Source organism: Balaenoptera physalus (genome assembly GCF_965194825.1).
Source record: "Balaenoptera physalus genome assembly, chromosome: 8".
In the NCBI taxonomy this organism is placed as follows: Eukaryota; Metazoa; Chordata; class Mammalia; order Artiodactyla; family Balaenopteridae; genus Balaenoptera; species Balaenoptera physalus.
The window spans coordinates 97,534,157-97,561,411 of NC_138887.1; the positions used below are offsets into that span (position 1 = coordinate 97,534,157).

Here is a 27,255-nt window from a genome sequence, read left to right on the forward strand (position 1 = left end):
CACCAGGCTCAGATAGCTTTACCAGTGCATTATTCCAAGCATTTAAGTACGAAAAAAAAAACAACAGTAATCTTGCACAAACTCTAGAACTGAAAAGGAGGGCACATTTCCTATTTTCATGAGGCAGCAAAACTTTAATTTCAAAATTTGTCAAAGACATTATAGGAAAAGAAAATTACAGATCTAAATATGAAACAGGAAAATAATAAATGACCTCGAGGAAAACTTAGAAGCCATCTTCATGAAGTGAGTAGACAAAGAGTTCTTAAACAGGAAATTAAAAAGTACTGACCATAAAACAAAAGTTAATAAAGTAGACTATATTAACATAAAGAACTTTTGTTCATCAAAAGACATCACTAAGAGGGTAAACAGGCAATCCGTAGAGTGGGAAAAGATATTCACAATCCATATACCTGATAAAAGATCTGTAGCCTAAATATATAAAGAACTTTCAGAAATAATTTAAAAAAGAAGTTAAAAATTCTATAATGAGCAAAAGGCTCAAATGAACACTTTTTACTTCAGAAGACATACAAATTTTAAAAGGTTCTCAATTTCATAAATTTTCAGGGAAATTCAAGTTAAAACCACAATAAGATACTAATACATATGCAACAGAATGGTTAAAATTCAAAAAAATGGAAAACACCAAGTGCTGGTGAAAATGTGGAACAACTGGAATTCTCTTATATCTCTAATGGGAGTGTAAGTTGGTAAAAAACACTTTGGAAAACTAAAGGCTAATATATGCACGATCTTGAACTCACGAACCGCACTCCTTGGTATACAATCAACTGAAATGCATATATATCTATGCATTATACAATATATAATATGTAATATATATTATAATTACATAATTACATATAAATGTATACATTATATTACATATAATTATATATATTCAGTAAAAGATATGTACTAGACTGTTTATAGCAGCATAGTAGCCTCAAACTGAAAACTAACTAAATGACCAACAGAATAAATATATAATTTCTGGTGTATTCAAACAATGGAATACCATTTAGCAGTGAAAATGAACAAAGTAAAACTATATGCAATAGTACAGTTGACTCACACAAGCATAGGCCAGAAACGAAAAAAAAACAAAAAAAAACCAAAAAAAAACTATAGTGTTTTTCCTTTATATAAAGAACAAATATATATGAAACTATATATGTTGTTAGAAGTTATGAGATTATTTACTCTTGGGGGTGGGGGAAATGTGAATGACAACCCCAGGTAGGGGTACAAAGGACGTTTCTAGAGTGTTAGTAACATGAGCATGCTAATACTGTGAAAAGAGAGATGTATATTTTACTTCAATTAAACAATAGCAAGAATTACAAATACAGTTGGTCCCTGAACACGGGGGTTAGGGGCACCGACCATCCGTGCAGTTGAAAATCCCCTTATAACTTACAGTCGGCCCTCTATCCTCAGTTCAGCATCCATGGATTCAACTAACCGTGGGATCCTGTAGTACTGCAGTGTTTACTACTGAAAAGAATCTGCACGTCAGTGGACCCGAGCAGTTCAGAACTGTGCTGTTCAGGGTCAACTGTTCTATAGGAAACAGCAGTGTGTGAGAAATAAGCTATTTTTTTGAAGTCTGGATAAGCCTGTAATATAGTGCTACAATAGTAATATTTCTAGTTCTCTTTATCTTTAAGCAAATGTTCTCCACTATTCTTCTATTCTCAAGGAAAAGGCATTAATAGAGCAAGAGAGTTATTTCCCACCATATCTTAAGACTAGAAGACATCTGGAGTATTGCGCTCATCTATGAGCATCAGTGACCATGAGGACCACAGGTAAACTGAAGCATTAGAAGAAAAGACAACCAAGATAGTGAAGGGGTTGCGTGGAAACCCATGTAACAAAAGCAAACTATGAAGGGACTGAAATGTTTAAAACCTAAAAGACTGAAAATATTAAAGCGTTAAAAAGCTGATTTTTAAAAAATCACATACTATCTAATAGCTCTACCTTTTTATTAAATGTTTTCTTACGGAATGCAACTAGTCCGAATCGCGGCAGCTAACACATTTCTGTGGAAGGAGGTCAGGTAGTTTGTTCAAATGAAGAGGTTTCCTAATATAAATCATTTGAAGTCTGATACTATTTACATTTCTTCTTGTCTCTTGAAATGCCTGACATCATGTTCTAACAAAGCAACCACATAATTAGTGTAACTAGTTTTAGTGAACACTACAGTGTTCTCTTCAAACAAATATAAGTTCTAAACAGTATGAATTATACCTTCAGCCTGTGAAAGCGAACAATATCTCCATTTTTATAAATCATTGGAAGGGCTTCATAATTTCCACTAAAGAACAGGCAGGTTAACTTTACATGCGTCTGGTCCACAATTGTTACAACTGAGCAATAATCTGGAAAACACAAAAATATTTTACCTGACTTTTCGTATTTCAAAGCATTTGACAAAATAATACTGAGTTCAAAACACCAAACATTATTCTTCCCTTTAATTAAGTCTTCTAAGAACAGGATCAAAACATAAAGAAATTTTCTTGTCTCTCAAAATGCACTGCCAAATTATTTTGCAAAAGTGTTCCTTAAAAATTCATTTTAGAAAGTTTAATGAAACAAAAATAAAAACCGTACTTAATATAAATTGTCTGGAGGTGTAATAACTTTATTACCTCAAAGTTTAGAAACCATGAAGCAGATAAACATACTCAAATAATATAATTTCTAAAATAAACACAATTAAATTTAGAGTGAAAACAAAAAACTAGAAGATATTTGCAGCAAATGTGATGAAGAGTCAATATACTGTATAAAGATACTATGAAAACTGTTTATAAAACCCAGATTTTACAGTAAATATGAAAGGCAAATGAACAAACAACTCATAGAAAACTATATAAGAACAACTCAAAAGGGAAAATGATGATTTGCTAGTTATCTATAAAAGGTTACACATTAGAACGAGAGCAATTTTATATAATTTAAGCTGGCAGAAAAAAAAAAATTTAATGATAGTTGGGTTGCCGTGAAAACAAGTAACTTCAATCACTGGTGGCAGCAAAAACTGTAATAGATGCTACCTTTTAATATACATGTTTCAGAAAATTGCACACTGAGAGTTATGTGTTGACTTCCTTCCTTCTCAGTAATATACTTGAGACAGTATAGACATAGAAAAGGATAAACCCAGAACAGTGAAGGGAGAGGAGAGGAGAGGAGAGGACAGGAGTGAAGGAGAGGGAGAGAAGATATCAACATATTTCAGGAAGTTGGGAAAGTAAATGGTTAAGGGATCAAATGGACAGAGGAGGATGCATCCAGAAGATACTCTAAAGTAGCTACAGCAAAGATGGGAGCCGTTGGGATTAAGGGTGACAGTGAAAAATAGAGCCAAAATCAGGGCTCGTGAAAAGTTTACACATAGAACAACTGTTTCAACGAGCACCCATCCTAACCCTCACTCCCCTTGAAAATAACTTCAGGTAGGCAGGTAGGGTATCTCAGTCTTTAACACCAACCCCTTCCTGGAACACAGGCTGCTTTCCAAGGAAGTTTCACTGAGAGACCTGGAAGTGGTAAGGCTTCTAATGAGGGTGTTAGCACCCAGAATAAATCCATCTGCATTATCACATTAGGGGGTCTACAGTCAGAAGGCTCTCTTCCCACCCACCTTAGACCGACACTTCCAATCAATGTGCCCTATGTAAGTACTATTTGTCTCTGTCAGACTGTCAGATTTCCCATTCAAAAAAAGAGATCAAGTTGAAAAAACAAACTCATTATACACAAAGCAAAGGAAACAAATGTCTACAACCTAAAATAAACCATACCTACATTTGTAAATCTGTAAACAGTAAACCATTACCAGACACAGAACAACAATGGATAGAAGGAAGGACACTGGGGAGGGGAGGAGGTGGAGGAGAAGAGAGGAGGAGTGGCGAGAAAGGGGGAAGGAATGGGGGAAGTGGGGAGAGAGGAAAGGAGAGGGGAGAGGAATGGAGGGCAAGAGGAGAAAGAGAAACCTGATTCTGTGAGGAGGGGACAATAATCAATTCAGAGAACATAAAAAACTTTAAAAACAAAACCTTAATAAGCATCTTCAGAAAGAGTAAAAAGATACTACATCTTCGTCTCTTGATATACAGGATCTACTGGACCCAATTTTAGTTTTGGAGTTTCCATTTTCAGTAGTTTTAACTATTTGTAAGGAGTGTTATTTCAGGACTTTTTTTTTTTTTCTTTCTTAGCAGTCTTCCAAAGATTAAAGATAAATTTTACTGATTTTTTAATAGAATAAAACACATTCTTCTTGTGATGATCATATGGCTCTATTGTACCCTTTTATAAATCTAAGATACATTACAGAATCTTAGTCGTCTATTTTCCTTTATCTCAAAATATTTTGCTATTTCATTATCCTATAAATTATTTCATCATTATTCCTATCTACGCTTTAAAAAGACTAAATTAATTTTTAAAATGGGAAAACGAGAAACTTGCCTAGAGGAAGTGATGCAAGAGTGAAATTAATCATCCCTACTGCACTGCGCCACTGCTCAATGTGTTATAACACCTTTCAAGAAGATATAAACCAAGTTTGAAAACTATCTTTGAAGTTTCTTCTTCAGCTTTAAGAATTCAGTTAAGAACTCAGAACTGAAATTTTTTTGCCAATAGTCACAGAGAAGAAGATTGACCGAAGAAGTCCTTTACTCATTAGTAGATGGACCAGAAGTTGAACGCAAAGACAGGTAGCAGCGCGTTAGACACTATGGATAACGATGAATGTACTTTGAATAAAACACAAATGCTCTGAAGGTTTTAAGTTTCATACAATTTCATGACAGACTAAACACAAGTGCAAAGAGATCACTAATCTAATGAAACTCAATTCAGGTACACATGATCAAACTTGGTGTCTTTACATTTTTGTTTCCTGGCAGCTTCTGCAAGATCACGTATCACAGATTTATTTGTAATAGAATACACAAACTCACATTTCATATTTATACCAGAGAACGATTTACTACTTATAGTGTTATTTTAAGCTGCAGTGATTCTAGATTACTCCTTTCACTTTAAATGCTTCACAGTGAGACACTTTTGTAAACTGGGGTTATGATACACCAAGAAAGCTGCAAATTTAGCAGGCATAAATAACAATAGCTGAATTTAAATGTTAACCAGGATGAACTGACAGAGACCAGTCTTTGTAGCATGTACATGACATTGAAGAATAGAGGGACTTCCCTGGTGGCGCAGTGGTTAAGAATCCGCCTGCCAATGAAGGGGACACAGGTTTGAGCCCTGGTCCAGGAAGATCGCACATGTCGCAGAGCAACTAAACCCGTGCACCACAAATACTGAGCCTGCGCTCTAGAGCCCGCGAGACACAACTACTGAGCCCACGTGCCACAGCTATTGAAGCCGGCGCACCTAGAGCTCAAGCTCCAAAATGAGAGAGGCCACCGCAATGAGAGGCCTACACACCGCAAGGAAGAGTAGCCCCCGCTTGCCACAACTGGAGGAAGCCCGCACGCAGCAGTGAAGACCCAACACAGTCAAAAATAAGTAAATAAATCTATATTAAAAAAAAAAAAAGAATGGAATAACTGGGAAAAACAAACAAACAAACAAACAAAACCTGGGGCTTTAGTTAAAAAAAAAAAAAATCAGGCTTAACCTAAATTTCAAAATATTGAAAACTGTCTCATGGTTTCGTTTTTCCTGGAAAATGCCAGCCTTCCCAAAGATGACTTGATAGATTGCAAAGGACTCCAGATGACACTTTGAGAAACACTGTGTAGGCCCACTGTCTAGAGGGTCTAATATAGGGTCGCCATTAGCTTTTGCAGTATCTTTGTGCAGATTTAGAAAAAGACTCCTCTTTCTCAAATAGAAATGCTGTACAACTTAGACAGCTTTACAGAGGAACTTTACTGAGCCCAAGAGAGTAGCAGCCTTGGCACATACATTCTGGCCTTTTTATACAAACCCTCAGAAACAGGGACACATGTGCCACCTGCAATGCACACATTCCTTCTCGAGGCCCTTCCTCCTTCCCACTCCCCTTGAAGTGTCTGTGTCAGGTTCCGAGTTAGGGTGGCCAGGGACTGCTGAGAGAGGGAAGTGACCGCAGGGGATTGTCCAGAGAGCAACACAACAGACGTGTGTGCCAGGGTGTGTATGTGCATGCTCAGAATTCTGACTGGGTCAAAGGGATGGCTCTATGTGCTGGTGTAGATTTATGCAGAGGAGGGCACTCCCCAGCTGCAATAGGACTTGGCCTGTAATCTACACAGGTGTGCTTTCATCTAAGTGACTCCATGTGGATGAAAATGGCATCTCCTTAGACGGTGCACACTTGTGCACTGCATACCTGAACTATCATATGTTAAGTCTCTGTTCCTTTCTTTCTCTTTCATCGGAAGTACTACCAATGACTTTTCCCAAGTGCAAGCCAAAGAGACTCACCTGGTGCTCAAATCCTTTTATAAAATAAGATTTTATTAACAAAGAAAGAAAAAAGAGAATCTTTCCATAGAGCAAGAGTTCCGTGAAAGCAAAAAACATCTATACTGCATATATATATAGAGTGACAAAATACTGAGAATTTGTAGGCAAATAAGACAATTCAGTAAGGATCTTAACAGTGGTGGCAGTGGAGTGAATGTTATGCAACAGCAGAATCACCATAGATACTAACTATAGGTGAATGACCAAGCTTGCATAGTTTGAATATACCTCTCTAGAACTTAAATCTCCGTAGGAATTCCCTCCACCACCCTAGAATGCCAAATATCTCAGTGCTGGTTAGAATTTTGTATTTTAGCAGCAAGGAACCCTACTTAGTCTCTGCTTTACTATTTTCCAATCCAATTAAAAAAATTTTTTTACATAAGTTAAACTAAAATTTTTTGAGTGTCTACCTAGTGCTAGATATAGCTACTATTCAGGAAGAATATTAAATGAACAAGGCATGGCACCTTCTCCTATGAAGTTTACATTTTCCTTTTATTGATTTACATCCTTAAAAACTAATGCTATAATCTCAGCTTGTGTGTTATTTTATATGCCAACATTTGCTGGTATATAGAGTTTATACTCTCTGTACATGTAATGACTCATCACAGTAAAGGCAGAATTAATGATCCACATGACATTTTCTAGAATAACTGGAAACTGACATTTAAGCTTGGCACTGGATAAACAGACAGCCTTAAGACGGCCCTGGATCCTTGGTGAGCAGTACAATAAGCATTCATATTTTAGAAAAGTGGTGAAAACAAAAGGTTTTATAAATTTCACACCCAACCTTGCAGTTCAAAACACAAGAGACCTTAAATTAAATTTCATACCATGACTGAAGTTTAATCAGAGTCTGAAATTATGTTTAATGTTAAAGAATATATTTTGGTAAAAGATATTTACAGTCCTAAATACAGTTTGGGGTTATCAAATAATGATTAATAATGTGCAAAATGTCAATATTCTAAATGAATTTATAGAAATGGAATAATCCACTTTACTTCTCAAGACAGAAAACAAAACAAAAATACAGTACTTATGTTAGCAAGATATCTTATTCCCAGGCCTATAACTAGGCGGAAATTACATTATTTAGCAGTCAGCAATTACTGAGGGCTTACTATATGTCAGGTAGTGTGCTAAGCATTTTATATGCATTATCTCCCTGAATTCTTAGATAGTTGTATTTAACAGTTTACAAATGAGAGAACTTAGTTTCTTAAAAATTCTAGGCAAGGTATCCAAGTGTGAATGTCTTATAGGTCACATATAACTCAGCATATCTGACTCCTGTTTCTTCATTTAACCAGAACACCACACTGTCTCCATGTTGCATGCGTTTTAAAACATCAACAACAATCCCAAAGAAAGTAAAATATTACGCTTAAAACTGTGATGGAGGGTTGAGAGTTTTCCTAAGTAGGTAAAATTATACTGTATCTTAACTCTGTATTATTTACTATTTCATGCATTTATCTTGAAACATACTAAAGGAGAGTTCATTACTGAAGAATAACATATCATTATAATGAAACTTTACCTATAATTTACTCCAGAGTCATCACAGAAACCCCACAAACATCATAGAAAGATTCTACAATAATTCATTCTTATGAGGCTTATATGCATTTGTACATTCTTTGTAATAATTATTTTTTGACTCATAAACTGAAAGAATAAAAGAAGAAAAGGAGACAAAAAAGAGTATCTCCTGAGGTATCTGAACAAGAGTTAAATCCTAGTGGAAAGACAAAAGCAATAAAAGAAGATGTATGTTTAAGGCTACTTAAAGAGGAGTTAACTGAATTGTGAGTGTAAGAGGACAAAGGAGAGAGCACAGTATTATAAATCGTGAGTTGGCAAACTATGGTCCATAGCCAAATCCATCCCACCACTGGTTTATTATCTTTACAAAGCATTCAACTTAAGTTTTCCAAAAAAAGTCTTTTCACATTCATATTCATTTGGTTATATAAGATTTAATGAAATTACTTGATGAGAATAACCAGTTAAAGGAGTACAAAGAGATTTGGGAACAAAATTGTAAGAATGCAATTCTTTGGAGAACACAGTTCCACTAGCGGGAGCGGAAATGAGCAGGCGCATCAGGGCTAGGCAATTCCCAGTCACCAATTCCTAGCTGTGAAAGCTTAGGATGACAGAAGCATCAGTAACAGCGTTTTACAGATGGAGTGTAGAACGTTTGTGCATTGTCAAATTAGATAAGAAGTTGCTTAAGAAAGTTTCTAATTTAAATAATAACTTAGCTGTAGGAAAACACCCAATGTGTCATGAAATAAATTACATATATTTACTGTGTAACAAAGATATATGTGTACATAGTAAATAATTTTCAGAACAGTGATTGTATATAGAAGATTTCCGAAGAATGCCAGAAGGAAAGTAGACACTCTTTAATCAGAAAACACAGAAAGGTAGGCTTCCAGATTTAGTATTACGTCTTCACAGTTCACAGCATCTATAACACACAGTAGCTGATCAACCATCTTTACTAAATTAATGCATGTCATTACCTATAGCAAATATACAGTACTTGCAAAAATTCTCCCTCTGAAGCCTACTGCAGACACTGAAAATCATTTAGCCTCTTTATGCCTCAAATTCCTTCTCTAAAAAATGGGGAAAATAATAGTATTCACCTCATATGATTGTTAAAATTAAATAAGTAACTACATGTAAAGTATTTAAAATAGCACCTAGAACATGGTTAAATGCCATGTATAAGAGGTGGCCAGTGGTGGTAGTAGCAGCAGCAGTAGCAACAGCAGTATTTCTATTACTGATAATTAATCATAACATTCTTTTCTAATGAACACAGACATGATCTTAGAATCTGTCTTAACGAAGTACATGAAGATACTTTGCCAAGATACAGTGCCAAACGGATCACAGTCAGAACATAAAATCAAAAGTATAGATGTAAGGGACTGCAAAGGAATTCCAATTTTAATTTCCACTGGAATCTCAATTAGTTGTTTTTAGATATGGTGCTATCAACCTTCCACAGAGAAATATCTTGTAGTTAACAAGAGCATCTGGTCCTCAAGAGAAATTTCATTTGGAACACAAAGAGTTTCTGAAAAAGCTATAAGGTGGAATATAGCACTAACCACTTATTCAAAAATCACAATGTTGAAGATAATATAGAACAACTTTAATGGATCAAAATGGTAATCAAGGGCCAAGAAGATCTAATACCTCCCTTAAAAATTAGGATAAAGAAGTTCACTGTGTCAGCTTGAAGAAATGTTCAAGTTCCTGTAGGGTAACAGTTCTCAAAGTTTGGTCTGCAAACCACTGGGGGGCTCCAAGATATTTTTATGGGGTCCATAAATTCAAACCTATTTTCATAGTAATATTAAGATGTTATTTGCCTTTTCAATTGTGTTGACCTTTGGACTGATGGTATAGAAGCAATGGTGAATAAAACTGCTGGTGTCTTGGCACGAATCAAGGCAGTAGCCTCAAACTGTAGTAGGGGTCACTGTATCCTTCACCAACACACACTAACATTAAAACAAAAACCACAACAGTTTTACTAAATAATAAGGCCATTCTTGATGAAGCATTAAAAATTTCTTATATTTGATCCTTGAGTACATGTCTTTTTAATATTTTACGTGGTGAAATGGGAAGCAAAATATTTCAACTGCTTACCAAAGTATGATGGTCATCTTAAGGAAAAGCACTTGTGTGATTGTTTATGAGTTACACTAGCCACATTCTTCTCATGGAACAGCATTTTTATTTAAAAGGATGACTGACAGAAAAATTTTAGTTATTCAAGCTCTGGTATTTGTCAGATGTTTTTACAAAAACGAATGGAATTAATCTTTCAGTTCAAAGAAAACTGGCATTTTTTGCCAATGATAAAACCGAAGTTTTTAGGTTAAAATTACAATATTGGAAAAGTTCCATCTTCTACCATGATATTGATGGCTTCTCAATATTCAAAGACTTTTTACAATTTAATTTAATCTTATTTTTAACATCTTTATTGGAGTATAGTTGCTTTACAATGGTGTGTTAGTTTCTGCTGTATAACAAAGTGAATCAGCTATACATATACATACATCCCCATATCTCCTCCCTCTTGCGTCAAAGACTTTTCTGATAAAATTGACTGGTGACAGAAATAACTGTTATATTTTGGTATTGTATGATACTGTACAATGAAATGGGTCAACATATAGAAGAGTTGCATACCTCAGGAAATGTTTTTTTTCAAATGACCTATGCACTACAAATCATGGATGATTTAAAAGATCCATTCAAACTGCAAGATGGATCAATGGATTTTAATTCAATAGAATATGAAAGTTCATTGCTATGGTTTCAGATTCCTCATTGTAACCAACCTTTAAGAAGGTTATCAAAGAATATCCAAAATTACCTGAAGACTTTTATAAAAGTCCTCTTCCCTTTTCCAACTACATAGCTGTGTGAAGCCAGAAATTTTTATGTATCTCAACTGAAATAACATGTCGTAACAGACTGCTGAAGAGATGAGAGAACCCTGCTACTTTTATTATTTTTTAAAGATAAAAATGTCATCAAAAATGTGAAACAATACCACACTCCATATTTTTGGAAAATATATTTTTCATTAAAAATGTTACTTATGTTTACAATAGACTATTTTTGGTTTAAATGAATTATTTAATGTTAGTTTTTCACTTTTAATTTCCAGTATGTTTAAATATCTATAACTGTGATCCATAAAAATATAAGCTCCTTGAGATCCTGATAATTTTTAGGAATATAAAAAGCTTAAGAAGCACTGATTTAGGGTATCAACAATATTATACTTTCTGAAAGTGAAAATTCATAAAGTACTACATTTTATATAGATCACTACAGAGACATAGTCCCTTGTAATTCTACCATAAACAAAATAGCAAAGAAGTAAGAATTGGTCCTACCCCTTCCCAGTTCACAATAAATAAACAAAGGTAAAAAAAAAAAAATATGGATAATGAATTGCTTGAAAGTGAAGCTCTATCAACCTTAACCTAGGCCGATAATCTCTAAGCTTGATTCTATGGAACAATAGTTTCAGCAAACAAGAATCAGAGTACATTAAAAAGGGTTCCACGTTCAAGTAATTCCAAGTAAAATTACAGATTCCTCTATTAAAACTTTTCAGAGGTGATAACATGCTAATAATGCACCGTGAATCTCAAGAGCCAGATACAGTATGCAAAATTTCCCACTTTTTCATGGAATGTTTCGCAGAATTGGTATTTCTCCCACTGAAAATGCTTTGCTAAAAGCTTATGTAGATTAGATCTCCACGTTATTTTAAACGAAGTATTACTGAGGAAACTAGAGAACTTACAGCCTCACTTGATGAAGAGGCAGACAGCTCTTCAGGACTACAGTTCACTGTTGTCTTGGGACATTCTCTTCAGCAGTTCCTTCCTCCCCATTATCTACCCTATCTCCTGGCAATCCACTGTTCTAGACTTTCTCTTTCTTGCCTTTTTATCTCCCTCTTTGTTATTACTTACAAGAGAGAGAGAAAAAAATAATCATAAGAGTAAAATCCCATTTTGATGCTTCCTGATACCAAACCAACTGACAGTTCTATGAAGGATAATAAATAAATCAATAAACCCTAGTTTTGATCTTTGTTCTTTTCTCAACTTGGCGTGTTCTCCTATCTATAACTCTACATGAATCTTCTTTTCAGTTATATAAGGTAATTGTGTGTGATGATACCAGTTTTTCAAAAGTATCATGTATACTGGAAATCAGAAGCCTGATGATTCGGCTAAAAACTGATGGATAGCTGCTAAGGTGGTGGTACAGATTGGGGTGTATATATTCTGTTTATGATTAAATGATCAAAACTATTTCTAGTGTTGATAGAAATTCATTTGTATTTCTAAGTTCTTATTCTATTGCTGTTACATGTTCCCATTAATCTTTTGCTTAAATCTAACTTATATAATACATATAAATGACAATAAATCTTTCAAATATTTAGCATAAAATACGAGCTTTCTTATCATGACATTTCTGCAAAGCAGAGAATATGTATTCAGTTTATCATTCCACTCTAAAAATCAAACTCACTGTTTTTCAACTAGTAATAACATCCAAGCATATACACAAATCCTATGAAGTCCTGATACTGTTTTCCAAATAAAGCAAAATATTTCAAATTCCTAGAAGTAAAGAATTAAAAGTATAAAATAATTATAAGAAATACTTCAATGCATAAGCTACTTTTCACTGGTTTCTCTATTTCAAACTCCTACTTTTTTTCTTAATTCTTTTCATTTTTTAACCAAAGAGAATTTTTTGTGTGTTTTCATTCAGGGAAGGGGAGATGGGAAGGTGGGGTAACATTAATATATCCCTACCTATTGTAATTCTGTGTTATGTTAACTCTTCCAAAAGGCATTTCAAAAGTATTCACGACAAAGCTTAGGACTCCGCATCAATAAATTAAAATGTTTTGCCTTATTCAAGTAATTACAGCAGTGTATTTTATAAACATCTGGTGCAGTGACTAAGGGAAAGGGTACATAAATTGCACTCACAAATACTGAACACTGAAAAGATAAACTGAAAAATTATAAAATCCCCCTGTATGTACATTATTTCTCAGATTTGTTTTATTGCTCTATTTCCGCAGCTTAATTTTGGACTACTGTTATAATCTGGAATTATTTTTCCTACTCATATTTTGTTCTCCCCATACCAAATTACAAACACTTAAAACAGCATTCTTGAAATATGTCACTACTCTTAGTAAAGACATTTAGTGTTACCACATTATCTATGGATATTTCTGAGTTGTTAAAAAATGCTTATATGTAAATATATGTACAGATACGCAGATGTGTATATAGTTAGAGAACTATCAAATAAAAAACTACTTTCTTAACATCAAGGATTGTAAAAACAGAATTTAAAATTACCTCACTTGAAGTTTACTTCTTAGTATATTAAATCTAACTTTAAGTATTTTCTTTACAGGCATGCCCACACACACAATCAATTCAATTACTGAGCTGCAGGCCCAGACAGACTTACTGTAGCAATATTCTTCAAAATATCATCTACCTACTACAAGGCAAGCTCTCTAGAATAGCATAACTAAACATGAGGAAATTCTCAGAGTCTCCTAAGGTTATCTATAAAATAATGAGGAGTTTCAAAATAAAATTTTATATACATATTTTTGGGTTTAGATATGTATATAGTTATAAAAGAAGGAAACAAAAATTCAGATTCAAGAAACAAGTGGCATTTTAAAAAATCTGTCCAATAATTTGCTCTCAAGAACAATAAAGAAGTAATATAAATGAAATATTAAATAGCTTTCAGCTTTCAGGGAATTTCACAAATTACCATTAGATTCATGACATAACTAGAAACCAAGCTACTCATTTTAACAAATACTAACAAGGCAAAATGCTAGAATAAGTTTTATTTAACTGCTCCAGAGACGTAAAGTGTTTCACCAAGTAAGTAAATAATCCTTCAATAATGACTACATAAAATGATAAAAATATTTATTTTCCCCGTGCCTCATTTTTTACTCATTCCCAAATGAAAGAAAAATCACCTTGTGAAGTTAGAGTCAACTTACAAATTAATATTTTAATAATAAAGTTACAAAACTAAGAGGTAATTTAAGTCTACTTTCTTGATAGCCTGTATCAGCAGGGAAGGTAGGGAGAGTAGAGAGACATTTAATAAATCAGTATTCTTTCTTAGTTTATCTAAATAACAACCTCTAAAAATACATATTTAAACTTTGATAAAGAATTGACTTTAAAGCTTGACTTTAAAGCTTCAGTAAGACTTCATGTTTAAACTGTTGACAGAGTATTTAACTACTTTAACACTTAGGTAATACTTCATTTAACTTGATGTAAATGTAGAAAAGGTAACAAATGATAACTTAAGCCCTACATTCTGCGATCTTCAGCAATTCACCTAATTTCCTCAGTATGATTAAGTGTAAATTGCCTTGGAGTCTTATTATAAGGGAAAGCTGGTAGTTCATCTAAGTAATGTCTTTAATCAAAGAAGCATGCATGCATGCTTGCTTATATAATTATATAATCCACAAAAAAATTCCTCCATGAAAGTTGCTTCATCACCTTTTTATCTACTAGGGCGCTGTTGTTTTTATTTATTTCTTTTTTTGAGGTAATTTGGCATTTATTTATTGAAAGTAAATTGAAATTCTATTTTGTTATATTATATATTATTACAACAAGTGCTGTTGTTCACTGAGGCAATCTGCCATTGATTTTCTAACTATGTTTTCTACATATGCAATTCAAGATTTGAAAATTAAAATAATATTTACCTTACAAAGAATTCACATATCTATTAATAGCTACTGCAACTGGCTCTTACCACATTACAGGCACAGTTGCATATGTTACTTCAATTGTTACAGCAAATTCCATGAGACCATGACCATCATCATCTCCATTTTCAGATAAACAAATTAAGCAAGAGAAGTAGAATAAGTTATCTATGGTAAAACAACTAAAAATTTCTCTTAAGCTTATGTTGTAGAGTGTTGTTGTTTTTAAACCAATCAGTACTTCACCAACAATTTTCCATTTGTATAAAAGTTTATTATTGAAATACTAAAGTAAAAGCCATGAAGGCAAATCACTGAACTAAGGCAACACTGTATGCTACACTCATACTTGTTTACAAGGATACTTGCTATACAATACACATATAACAGCACTCTCTTTATTATGCTGGTGTGAGGTTAACATAATTTCCACTCACGTTTTTATAATATTGAAAAAGATCATGGGAGGCAGGAAAGAGAAGCGTAAATAGTATGATAGAGATATAGGTTCTAATACATAGATATATATACATGCACACACAGATGAGATAGGTAGGTAGATATATTTATGAGTTCGTAAATGTTATTCTGAAATTACACCTGGCGGAGTTTTCCTCTATGTATTGAGCAACCATAGGTCATAGATGGCATACCTAGGTGTAAGGATTTCAGCTAAGACTAGCAATGGTCTTTATCTTCACAGAGATTGTGTTTAAAATAAGGGAGACAAAACAATAAGATTAATTTTTAAAATAACTATAAAAGTATATTGATATTCATTAATAAAAAGGAATAAACTATTGATACATGCTACAACATGGAACCTCAAAATCATTATGCTAAGTGAAAGAAACCAGAAGCAAAGTGAGCCTATCTATATGAAGTGTCCAGAAAGGTACAGAGATAGAAAGCAAATTAACGGTTGCCTAGGACTGGGGATGGGAATGAGGACTGACTGCAAACAGAATGGAGATCTTTTTGTATGGTGTTGCTTGCTCATTGCCATAAAAATGAAATTTACTCTTCGTGGTTGAATCAGTTAGCATCAATCATACAAATGTCAGCATATGAAGTCTTGCTGATATCTTTTGTTAACTATGATCTCCTCATCCATTTGATTTGCTATTAAAAATTATATCTTTTTAAATCGTCATTTTAATTGTAACTTGGGAACAAATATAAACACATGTGCTATACCGTCTGAATCCTTCTTAAAATTTGACAAAAACTATAACCATGAATGAGATCAGAGGTCAGCAAACTATGGCCTGTGGGCCAGCTGACTTCTGTAAAATCAAGTTTTATTGCTACACATTCATTTACACATTGTCTATGGCTGTTTCCATGCTACAAGGCACAACTGAGTAGTTGTGACAGAGACTACCTGTCCTGCAAAGCCTAAAATGTACACTATCCAGTGCCTTAAGAAAAAATCCAACTCTTAAACTAGATTAATGGTGGACATACAAAAAGGATACTGGAAATAAAGGACTAATAGCATAATACTCTGAAACAGGAAAAGAAACTAAAGTACACTACAATATCTTTATTTAATACTTAATCTTTCAAGAACTCAATTTTTCAAAGTAATGGTTCCAGTATGTGAACAGCCCAGCATCAAATGCAGTAATATTTACATGACCAATTTAAGAAATTTCAAGATGAACTTAGTATAGAAGATAAAAGATCATGATATTCAAAGCAACTCAACAATTATTTCTGATAAGAAAAACTGCCTACAAGAAAAAAAATACTCAAAAAGACTGTCAATTCCACTCCTAGGTATATATCTAAGAGAAATGAAAACATATGTCCACACAAAAACATATATATGAATGTACATAGCAGCATTATTTGTAACACCAAAAAACAGAAAGAACCTAAATGTCCATCAAGTGACGAATGGATAAATAAAATGTGGTCCATCCATGCAATGGGATACTTTTCAGTAACAAAGAGAAATGAAGTACTGATACATACCACAACATGGATGAACCTTGAGAACATGCTAAGTGAAAGAAACGAGTCACAAACTATCAGATATTATGATTCCATTAATATGAATAGTCTAAAATAAGCAATCTATAGACAGAAAGTAGATTAATCGTTGCCTAGGGCTGGGAGGAATACGGGGAGTTTGGGAGCTAAGAGGTGCAGAGTTTCTTCCGGAGGACATGAAAATGTTCTACAATTGACTGTGGTGGTAGATGCACAACCCCATGAATATACTAAAGCTACTGAACTGTATCCTTTAAATGAGTAAATTAGATGTGAATTAAATCTCAGTAAAGCTGTTTTTAAAAAAAGGGACTATCAGTATCTGGTGAAACAGCTGCTTTAAGGCACTAAATGTATGTATTACAGTTTAAGTGCCATGTAATTTATAGATATTATTTATCTTCCTTGTTCACATTTTTCTTTCACCTCTTACATACTACTAAAACTACTCTAACCTATTCTTAATCACAACCAAACTCTCCTCAAATTTCAAAGAGGAAGTTACTAGTACAGCTACCAATTAGATTATTATCCTAGGAATACTCCCCAACTAAGCCACCTGACATTTGTTTTGCTGATTCTAAGACTCATAAAATTGGGCTTCAAGCTTCATATTGATGAGCAACAGCCAGGAATGCCCACAAAGAAGTGGCATTCCTGAACAGTGTATGATACCGCAAGCTGGTAACTGGCAAAATATGTGACTTGTTTAAAAGCCTTTTGGAACAGGAGAAAGCATGACCAGTGCCACTTCCAAGTTTCCACATCTATAAAATAGAGGCGATGCAACACCACACTTAGGGTATTTTGTAAAGCATAAATGATAATCATATGAAAGACATCACAGAATTTAGTAAATAAGAGCTGCAATGTTTTTAGATGGCCATGCCCCTGAAGAATGCAGGCAATACAAATTTTACAGAACAAAAGAGTCAACCTCTGTGGTTCACAAACAGAGGTATTATAATAACTCTAAACTCTTTTTATTCTTAATTTTATATTAAAAAATTTCACTAGCTGGAGATGGGAGTGAAATTAGTCTCTCAGTGGAAAGAGAGAGTCTTCTTCATGACTTTAGAGCCTTATATGGTTTAAAAGTGGAAAGAGGTTCAATTATTCAATGATCAACTCTATTGTGGAAATAGGACAATTAATAACATATGCAGCAGAACTTCACTATACTGGACTAGATATAGCAATGCTTAGCATTTATATGCATTCGAGCTTTCAAACAATTTCACAATAAATTTATAAACATAAACTTAATATAACATCATTTTATTTAAGTCTACTATACTTCAGCTTCATTTAAAGGAAAATTTAAAAGCTACGTAAGTATCTCAAATATACAGCATGTTATACTTCCAAAAGAAAACTGACACTTGTAGAAATAAAAATACTATGATTAATGTATAAAAAGGAGAATAATTTAAAGTAATAATAATAAAAGTTAAAATGAGAGGTGAACTACTTTAACTTCTAACATATTCCTTTATAAGCTAAAACTCATTACACTTCTTCATTAAAATCCAAGCACTAGGACAAGTGACTAGTTCCTCTAGTGAATTAAATGTTATTTTATGAATTTTATATTCATTCTATTAAGTATTGATAAATTATTAATAATACGTACGTTTAACATTTATCTTACAAAATGCACTAGGGATATATTACACACACACACACACCCCTTTAAGAACCTGACACCATTTATTCTAGCTGTAGGAAAAAAAAAATCACAACTTATGGTAGAGTTTCATATAAATCCTAATCTGATTTCAAATATTTTAAAATCCTGATACCTGTATGTATATGGCAAATGCACCCAATATATTCCTGTAAGGCTTAAAAGTATACTAAAATTATGAATGAAGAAACAAAAAAACTGAGATTAACAAGCAAACTATATTATTACACAGTAAATCAGAATTGAGGATAAAGAATCCTACCAACCCAAACATCCTCAAAAATTCATGTAGAGATTGTAGCAAATACTCTGCCTAATGATTAAAAATTGGGCAACATCTAAATAGTCTGCCTTGTTTTTGAGGAGACCTATTGCAGGTCACGTACTGGGAGAAGAAAATTCACCTCAGGCTCTCTGTTAGGTGTTGCTCCTTATACGGATCCTTATATAGAGGTATAGAAATTATACATGATTTAAACATGACATTATTTAATAAATGATTTTGAAACAAGGCAGTTACCAACAAAAAGTGAGATCATTGCACACTATGTAAAAAACAAAATTCCAGGCAATACATGTAGTTTTAAAAAATATATAATAATAATTTTAAGGAAATATAGGGTAATATTTTTCAGATCTTCTAATAGGTAAGCCTTTCCAAAGAAACAAATTATGACTCTGCAAGCATTTTAAACATTTAAATTTCAAAAACTACCAGCACAAAACTAAAATGCTGTGAAAAGCATCTGTAACATAATGACAAAAAAGAGATTATCATTAATATATAGGAAGCTGCCAGAAACCACTGCAAAAGGACAAACAAGCAAACTGAAAAATAAGGAAGAGAATATATTTTGAGTTTCTTAATTGATGATATGTAAAGATGGGAGGGAAAGTAATATACTGAAGTAGAAGAAAATCCTAACAATGCAGATGGAAATCAAAGTAATTTGTAACTCGAAAGTAGTTTTTGTGAACCTAAATATTACTAGAATCCATTTGACCTGAGAAGTAATGTAACAAAGCATTCCACTGATAGCCACTTAAGATATATTTGTAATAATTCTGAACACACAATCTTTCAAAGACAAATTGTCAACTACATGACAGCTATAGCATAGAAATAAAGCTGATTGCATATATAACCAATACAATCTGAACAAGCCAGTTTTACCACATATGGAAACCATAAAATATAGAATCAAAAAAAAAATTCTTCAAGAATATAAACAAAATGTACACCGCAAAAGTATCATAGGTCCTTAATAATGATCCCTAAAAAAAGACTGCTACAAGAGCATAAAATTATGCATCAATATATTGCTGACATTCTATTGCTTAAAACTATATTTAAGTCAACTGCTTCAGCACTAGTTCACATTTTCATTATAAATCTGACAACTTTTGTTGCTATTTTCCAACTCTGGAATGTTGGCCTCTTCTTCCTCATCTATCAAAATCCAATTTACCCTTTAAAGTTCAGCTAAAATGCTACATCTCTTAGAAGCTTTTCTCCTGTTAGCATTAATCTCTCCATTCCCACTCGGAAAGCACTTTGCTTATTCCTTTAGTCACAGCATACAACTGTGCCTTCTATTGGCTAGCTGATTACATTTGGGTCTCCCTCACTTGTAAACTCTCTGAGAGTTATTTTATCTATGGACAACAATCTATGAGTCTATAGAAAACAACTAAGTACAGTACAATGCTACACAAGGCTAGCAAACACATTTTTTAATTTAATGAATAAAAGAATATAACACGAGTGTCAAGAAAAAATGGGAAAACAGTACTGATTTTATGATTCATGAAAATAATTCAAATTAAAAAACTCATGAAACGTAAGGGTAACATCCTAAATAAGCAGGCTAATAATTTTTTAGAGGAAAAGGTCATGAGAGACAGATTCTTAGGATATGGATAGGAAGCCAGATAGAAGCCTCAAGCTTCATCAAAGAAGTCATTCTTGAATATAAGAAAGCAAGCCATAAAAAGTTTCAGTGACAGGGGAAGAAAGATCTTTCTTCACCTTCTTTCTCCAAGTGGAAACCTACTTCCTACTGGCACAGACAGAATAGCTGGAAAACAGTGCTGAAGAGAGGCTGAGCTCACCTTTCCAAATCCTTAAAGAGATAAGTGATGACTAGCTGTGCCCTGGATGCCCTCCATTCCTGAAAGCAAGATAGCCAAGCACTTGAAGATTCTTACCTCACTCAACTAGATATTATCATTTTTTAGCTCTTGGGAAATGGAAAACTCTGCCTGCCCACAACCTGCATCTTATGTAAAAGGTAAATCCATCATTCAACTTTAAAATACACATTCAAAAAGCATGGTACATTTTACAACAAAGATTCTGCCTTACATAGTCAACAATAAAATGGACAAATAGAGTTTTACAAATTGGGGAAAGACTAAAATCAAAGTGAAATCATGAATAATTATAATCATTGTATTATAATGGTTATCTGCTCAACTACAGACTTTAATTTCTTGAGGGTGGAAACAATTACATAAATCTTTGAATGTCTCATGTCTATTAAATATAACACTGGCACATAGAAAGTGCTCAATAAATGTTTGTTGAATAAATGAACAAATGAGCAAACTGAAAAGCAAAACTGTGTATTTATTTATTTTGTTTTAAATGCCATACATTAAACCAAAATATATGTTGTAGTTTTGATATTAACTGAATAGTCAAATAAGTGAGTATGAACATACCACAGATCAGGATTTTGCAATCTGAGGCTCAGAGGCAGCAGGGAATGAACGTTGATATTGTATATTTAAGTCTTTAAGCATGCATGTGAATTTTTCTAGGACAGGCTCTATAACTGTCATCACATTTTCAGAAAGGTGTAGGACTACAAAAGGGTCAAAAATTCTAAAGATGTGTTATCAATTTTAAAAAATAAAAAATATAATTAAATGTTACATACAATTTTATGTTGTACTAGATGTTTTAATCTCCCTTTGATGAATCAGAAAGGCTCCTGGATCTTATGGAGTACCAATGAGTCATTAATCATTCAGTAATTAATAAATTGTTTTTCAACCATTTTAATGTGGAATATGTGGGAGTTAATTATTATACTTTAAGAAATTAAAAGACACTAACTACATAATCATTAATAGGCAACCAATATTACTCAGGCAAAACAAAAATATTCAAACAATTATGCTACATAACATTAATGCATAAATGGCAAGTCATTCTCATAAGTGAAAACAGTATTTTCACACAGCCAAAATTAGTAATCCAGAGTTAGCTGGAATGTTTAACAGAACATGAAAAGAAAAAATCCTAGGGCTCTATATCCTAGCACTCTATCCTAAGAGCTAAAAGTAAGGTAAACAGATAGGGGCTCTTAGAAATCCAATGTTTTGGATACAATTTTAGTAATTTGATTATAATGCTCAGTAAGTAGCTAAAACAGGTGTCCTTTTTCTAAGAAACTGAATAGCAGAAGTCTGCTTGTAGAAACACTGTAACATCCAAAACTGTTCAGTTTAACCAAGCTGCTTTTCTAATATTGAGAATTTTTGATGGGAGGAGGTGTGAAAATAGTTTATCAACATAAAGCATTCCTGAGGAAAGAAAGCTAGGGAGCCACAGGTGATGTGCCACATTATGTGACACGAAAAGGCTGAGACCTCTAGGGTCTCAAAGTTGGACAGAGAAGAAAATAAAAAAAGAGGTGAACAGTAAAAACTGATGATATGAATACTCTGGCTAAATATTTGAACATTTGAGTCTCTGGACTCAAATATTAGGAAGAATAAGCACAAACAGGGTTCTCTCTACTCTTCCCATTTGCTCAGAGTGAGCAGGCATTATGATATTAACCAAGCAAGCAGGACCACATACTATTAACAAGTCTGGATGGATATGTTTTATGGCCTGTCTCTACTTACCTTATTTAGCAAGAACAGACAATAAGAACAGAGTAAAGGTGTCTCAAGTTTAAAAAAAAAAATTAAGCTACTTCTTAAAATCTGAGACAAAGCTAAAATTAAACTCCTTTATACGTGTTATCTAAGAAAAATGCCCAATGTTATTTGTGCAGGGCAAAACACTGCCTACGTAGCTCTACCTACCCAGCTCTTCAAAGCAAAAGTAACTGTAAGGCTTTCAGAGAAGATAACTGCTATAAAATCTCAAAATCCCAAGAATGTGGCAATAACCTTGTCTTCCTATATGAAAAAGGCCATATTATGTATCCCTGCTGAGTCATGATCAAAATCAATTTTGATGATACGATGATCTTTTAATATATGCTGTTTCCATAATCCTTGAGAAATTCTCAGTTTTCATGATGAATCTTATCACAAATGAGTAAGAATGTGAGCATCGACAGTCCTTTTAAAAACAGGACTGATAGACTTCTGTAAGAATAAAAGCTACAACTCCTCCAAGACTGCAGATGAAGCTTGGGAAATAAAGCATTTGCTACAGAAATAAGATAGCAGTATGCTACAGGTCATGTGTAATCATTATTACAGAGGATGAGAGGAAAGTCCTCAAGAAAAATTTTAGTCAAGAAGTAAGGATGCTAAATTGCACCAAATTGCTTCTACTGCATTGAATTTAACATTTATAAAATGAATTTTAATGAAAAATTCTAGCTAATGATATATAACAGAATAAACTTTTTTCCATCTATCTAAATTTGAGTTGCATAAAGGTAATTTTCCTACACATAACTATTATGTACATCAAGATGTAATATTTAGGTTGTGGCCCTGTATTTGTGAAATAATGTTGCTTTATATAGTACAAAAAAGGCTCAGCTGTGGCTTATTCCTGTACATTTATTCTAGTACTTCTCAGTGGTAATACTAATGAAGTTGATTCTTTCCTGAACACGATAATCAGTGTTATTTGTCTGACTCTCCTGCAGCATGTTGAAGGATAAATTCTATCAACAGAAAAAAAATGTAAGTGTAACTAAAATTATAAGACAGATAGTTTTAAAATATTACCATCTTGGTAGTAGTAACGACATCTCGCTGTGTCTTCAAACACATTTTAGAGTTTCAATGAATATATTCAGAAAAAATTGATGACATTCATTTTAATTTAGTATCTCAGAAGAAACAGAGAAACATATTATCTTTATAATAAAAGTTGGCTTATTACTACTCATGAATTTTTTTAGTAAGGGACTGGATCTAACTATAAACATATCTGAGAGATATAGGATGCATAGAATATACAATAAATACTACAGTTTCCCAATGCTTTCATTATATACACATGATTTAATAACATTGTCAGAAGAAAATGATTATGCTATCTAATAACAAACTAAAATTGAGTCATCATAGCTGTTTTAAAAACAGCTATCATTTTACTCTATAATACTTTCATTTCATGTTATTTTTTAAAATAATGTATTTGCTGATTAATTTACTAAAAACTTTCAATGATAAGCATTTGAACCATACCAAGTGCAAAAAGTTTTAAAGTTATATCTTCTACCAAGTTAGATGAACATTATTACCAGTATTGTAGCTTATTCCTAAATTTGGCAGGCCTATTAAAGCCAGCCAGATAACACTGGCAACTGGAAGAGGACTGCAGTGATTACACCTCTACAAGGAATTCACAGAATGGGCAATGTAAAATTCAGGGGAAAAAAATTCGATGATGAGAAGAAACTACTAAGGTGAAAGTATGCATATGTATGTTGAATGGCATGATGGGGTGTGGAAAGTAGACTTTGCAAAAAAGTAAAGTTGAATGAAAATATTTGAGAAATTCAAACAAAATTTCTCTGCTTCAACCTTAATGTTTAATTCTTCCCCTCCTGCTGAAACAACAGAAATCAGGGTTTTCAATAAAACATCCTTTTGCGGTCTTCAGACTTAGCTACCACCTATTTCAAACTTCTCATCTCTAGATTCAATAGTCTTCACATAGTCACTTTCACATAAACTAAGTCTTGACTTTACACATTAACAAAATATTCTGTCAACTACACTCCAATAAAAGTTAAAAATAAATAAATAAATAAAAATTAAAAAAACTGAAGCAAATATGGTAAAATCTGCCCAGTAAATATAATATACGGGTCATTTAATTATTTTCTGTATGTTTGATATATTTCATAATGTAAAAAAAAATCAAATAATGCTCAAAATAAAATTTTAAAACACACACTAAAAAAAAATGCTGACCACATGAAAATGAGACTTTTTTCCCCCCATCCACCCCACCAAGGAGTAAACTTAGAGCTCATACCACAATAAAATTTGCATATATATAATTTAATAAATTAAATCTTTTAAAAATATTAACTCACTGAGAACATCCTTGTGTTCCCAGCATGAGCCACAGCAGCTGGCAGGCATACAGTCGATACAGTATTTCATCAACAAGACCAGTGTTTCACATTTTTAACATCTCTAAAATATGGTTATATCTTACAATTGACAGTGAAGCATAGCTTTTCTTAATGATACATAAAATAATGATGCCTTTGTTGTTTCAGATTAGACTAAACAGAGCAATAAACGTTAAATTTCGTTGAACTAAATTAAACCAAGGTGAAAGTGCCTGTCTGTTAACTACATTAACTCTCAGAAAGCTGAAATCCATGTTTTTTTGATTCATTCTTTTACATGTTAGTCTGTTTAAAAGCTTACATTTTTATATAGACTAGGTTATATCTCCTTAATTATCTTTAAAAACAACCCAAGTACTATGTCTTTTGACTGGGATGTTTAATCCTTTTACATTTAAAGTAACTACTGATAGGGAAGAACTTATTCTTGCCATTTTGTTAATTCTTTTCTGTCTGCCTTGTAGCTCTTTTGTCCCTTGTTTCCTCTCTTATGGTCTTCCTTTGTGTTTCACTGATTTTTTTTTTGTCGTGACCTACTCTGATTCTTTTCTCATTTTCTTTTGTGTATCTTCCATAAGTATTTTCTTTTTGGTTACCACAAAATTTACATAAAACATCTTACAGTTATAACTATCTTAAACTGATAAAAAATAAATTTCTATCATATACAAAAGCTCTACACTTTTACTCCCCTCCCCCAACAGATACTTTGTTACCGATGTCACAATTTACATCTTTTTATGTTGAAACCACTAACATATGTTTACATAGCTCTTTTTTATACTTTTGCCTTTTAACTTCTATACAAGAATTAAAATGATTTACATAACATCATTACAGCATCACACATTCTGTACGTGTCTATATATTTACCTTTTCTAGCTTATTCTATACTTTCATAGGCTATTTTATACTTTCATATGCTGTCATGTTGCTGCTTAGCATTCTTTTCTTCATTTATTCTCTAGAACTTATAGACTATACTTATTTTATAAATAAAAATGGCCAGAAAATTTGCATCAGTATTGTTTGACAATTATAAATCACAATTAAGTTTCTAAGACTTAGAGTACTGAAGGAGCTGTGTTCCCGAACCAATAAAACAGTTCCAGCCCATTAAAATCTTGACCAATTTTAATAATACCTACCAGTTCCTTTGCTCAGATATGGAGGCTTAAAGAACTTCACAACACCATAGACATTGACAATCATGCCACTCTTAAGTTGATTCAGGGGTGTATATACATAATGTGTGGCTGGAACCTAAAGAAAGACAGTGAATAAAAGTATTAAGATTTTAGATCTTATTTGTAAGATCAAATTTGTAAGTTAGTAAACTGATCTGCATTTTTTCCTTCTAAGTGTCTAAAAAGAGGCTGTAGCCTGAAAAAAGGGGAAATGCACAGCTTATAAAGGTTGCTATATAAACCATCTAGTTTTTCATATAAATAACTTTGATTATAAATGGTGTAATTTGTACACAACTCTAAAAAATGCAGTTTAAGAGACTTTTGTTCTGGTTTTTAACCTGAACTAATATCATTTCAAAACTTGTGGCATATATTTACTTTTTTTCCTATACTGCTATGAAGGTTTTAATAAGGCCTAAATAAAGCCAGATTTTGATTATAAATGATATAAAGACATTAAAAATGGTAATAAAAGAAAAAAGATTTTCTGAAATAACTGTACAGAAGTTTGGAAAGAAAAGGGGAAGTGATTTCACAAGAATGTCTGATGTTAGTCAAACAATCCTGAAAAGGGTTCAGACATCTGGCCCCATCACCCACCCACTTCACTCCCAATTGGAAATAAGGTTACCTATCACACTAAGAGTTAAAATTTTAAAAATCAAATCAAAATGAATTGGTTTTTTCAAGGAAGCTGATCCCTCAGGCCAAACACAAGGGTAGGGCTTGCTTAGAAATCTCATCAAACCATGATATTAAAAAAAAGTAATGAAAGAAAAACGATGGTCAGCATATGGGACAGAATAGAGACAATAGGTATTCAGCTGACAGACTAACTGGATCCAATATATTATCTTAACAAATATCTCCCTAATGTGGAGATGAATGGGAAGGCCAGCACAGCTCAATGACCCTAACCATTATGGTCTTCCAAGTAATGTACTTGTTAATTCACAACCAGCAATCAACATCTTGATTGTAATTTGGCTCTCAATGTAAATAAGTCAGTATATGTGTGCAGAGCAGCTAGGTTATATTCTAATAGTTCAGAATACCTGAGCTTCCTGAAAAACCATTTTTGCCAAGTTCAGAGGCTCTCTCATTTACTTCTGCCTTACTACAAGTGCATGGATGTATAAAATATTT

General features: G+C 33.0%; 1 protein-coding gene across 3 annotated transcripts in view; it reads right to left on the reverse strand.

Annotated features, from left to right (window-relative positions):
* Positions 1 to 27,255, reverse strand: part of POT1 (protection of telomeres 1) — an 82,474-nt gene that overhangs the window by 34,661 nt on the left and 20,558 nt on the right. For all 3 annotated transcript variants that reach the window (XM_082472305.1, XM_082472304.1, XM_082472306.1), the window contains 2 exons: positions 26,068 to 26,182; positions 2,266 to 2,396 (listed from right to left, as the gene is read on the reverse strand). In XM_082472305.1, the coding sequence (XP_082328431.1) occupies positions 2,266 to 2,396; positions 26,068 to 26,182 (246 nt within the window). The remainder of the gene's footprint in view (positions 1 to 2,265; positions 2,397 to 26,067; positions 26,183 to 27,255) is intronic.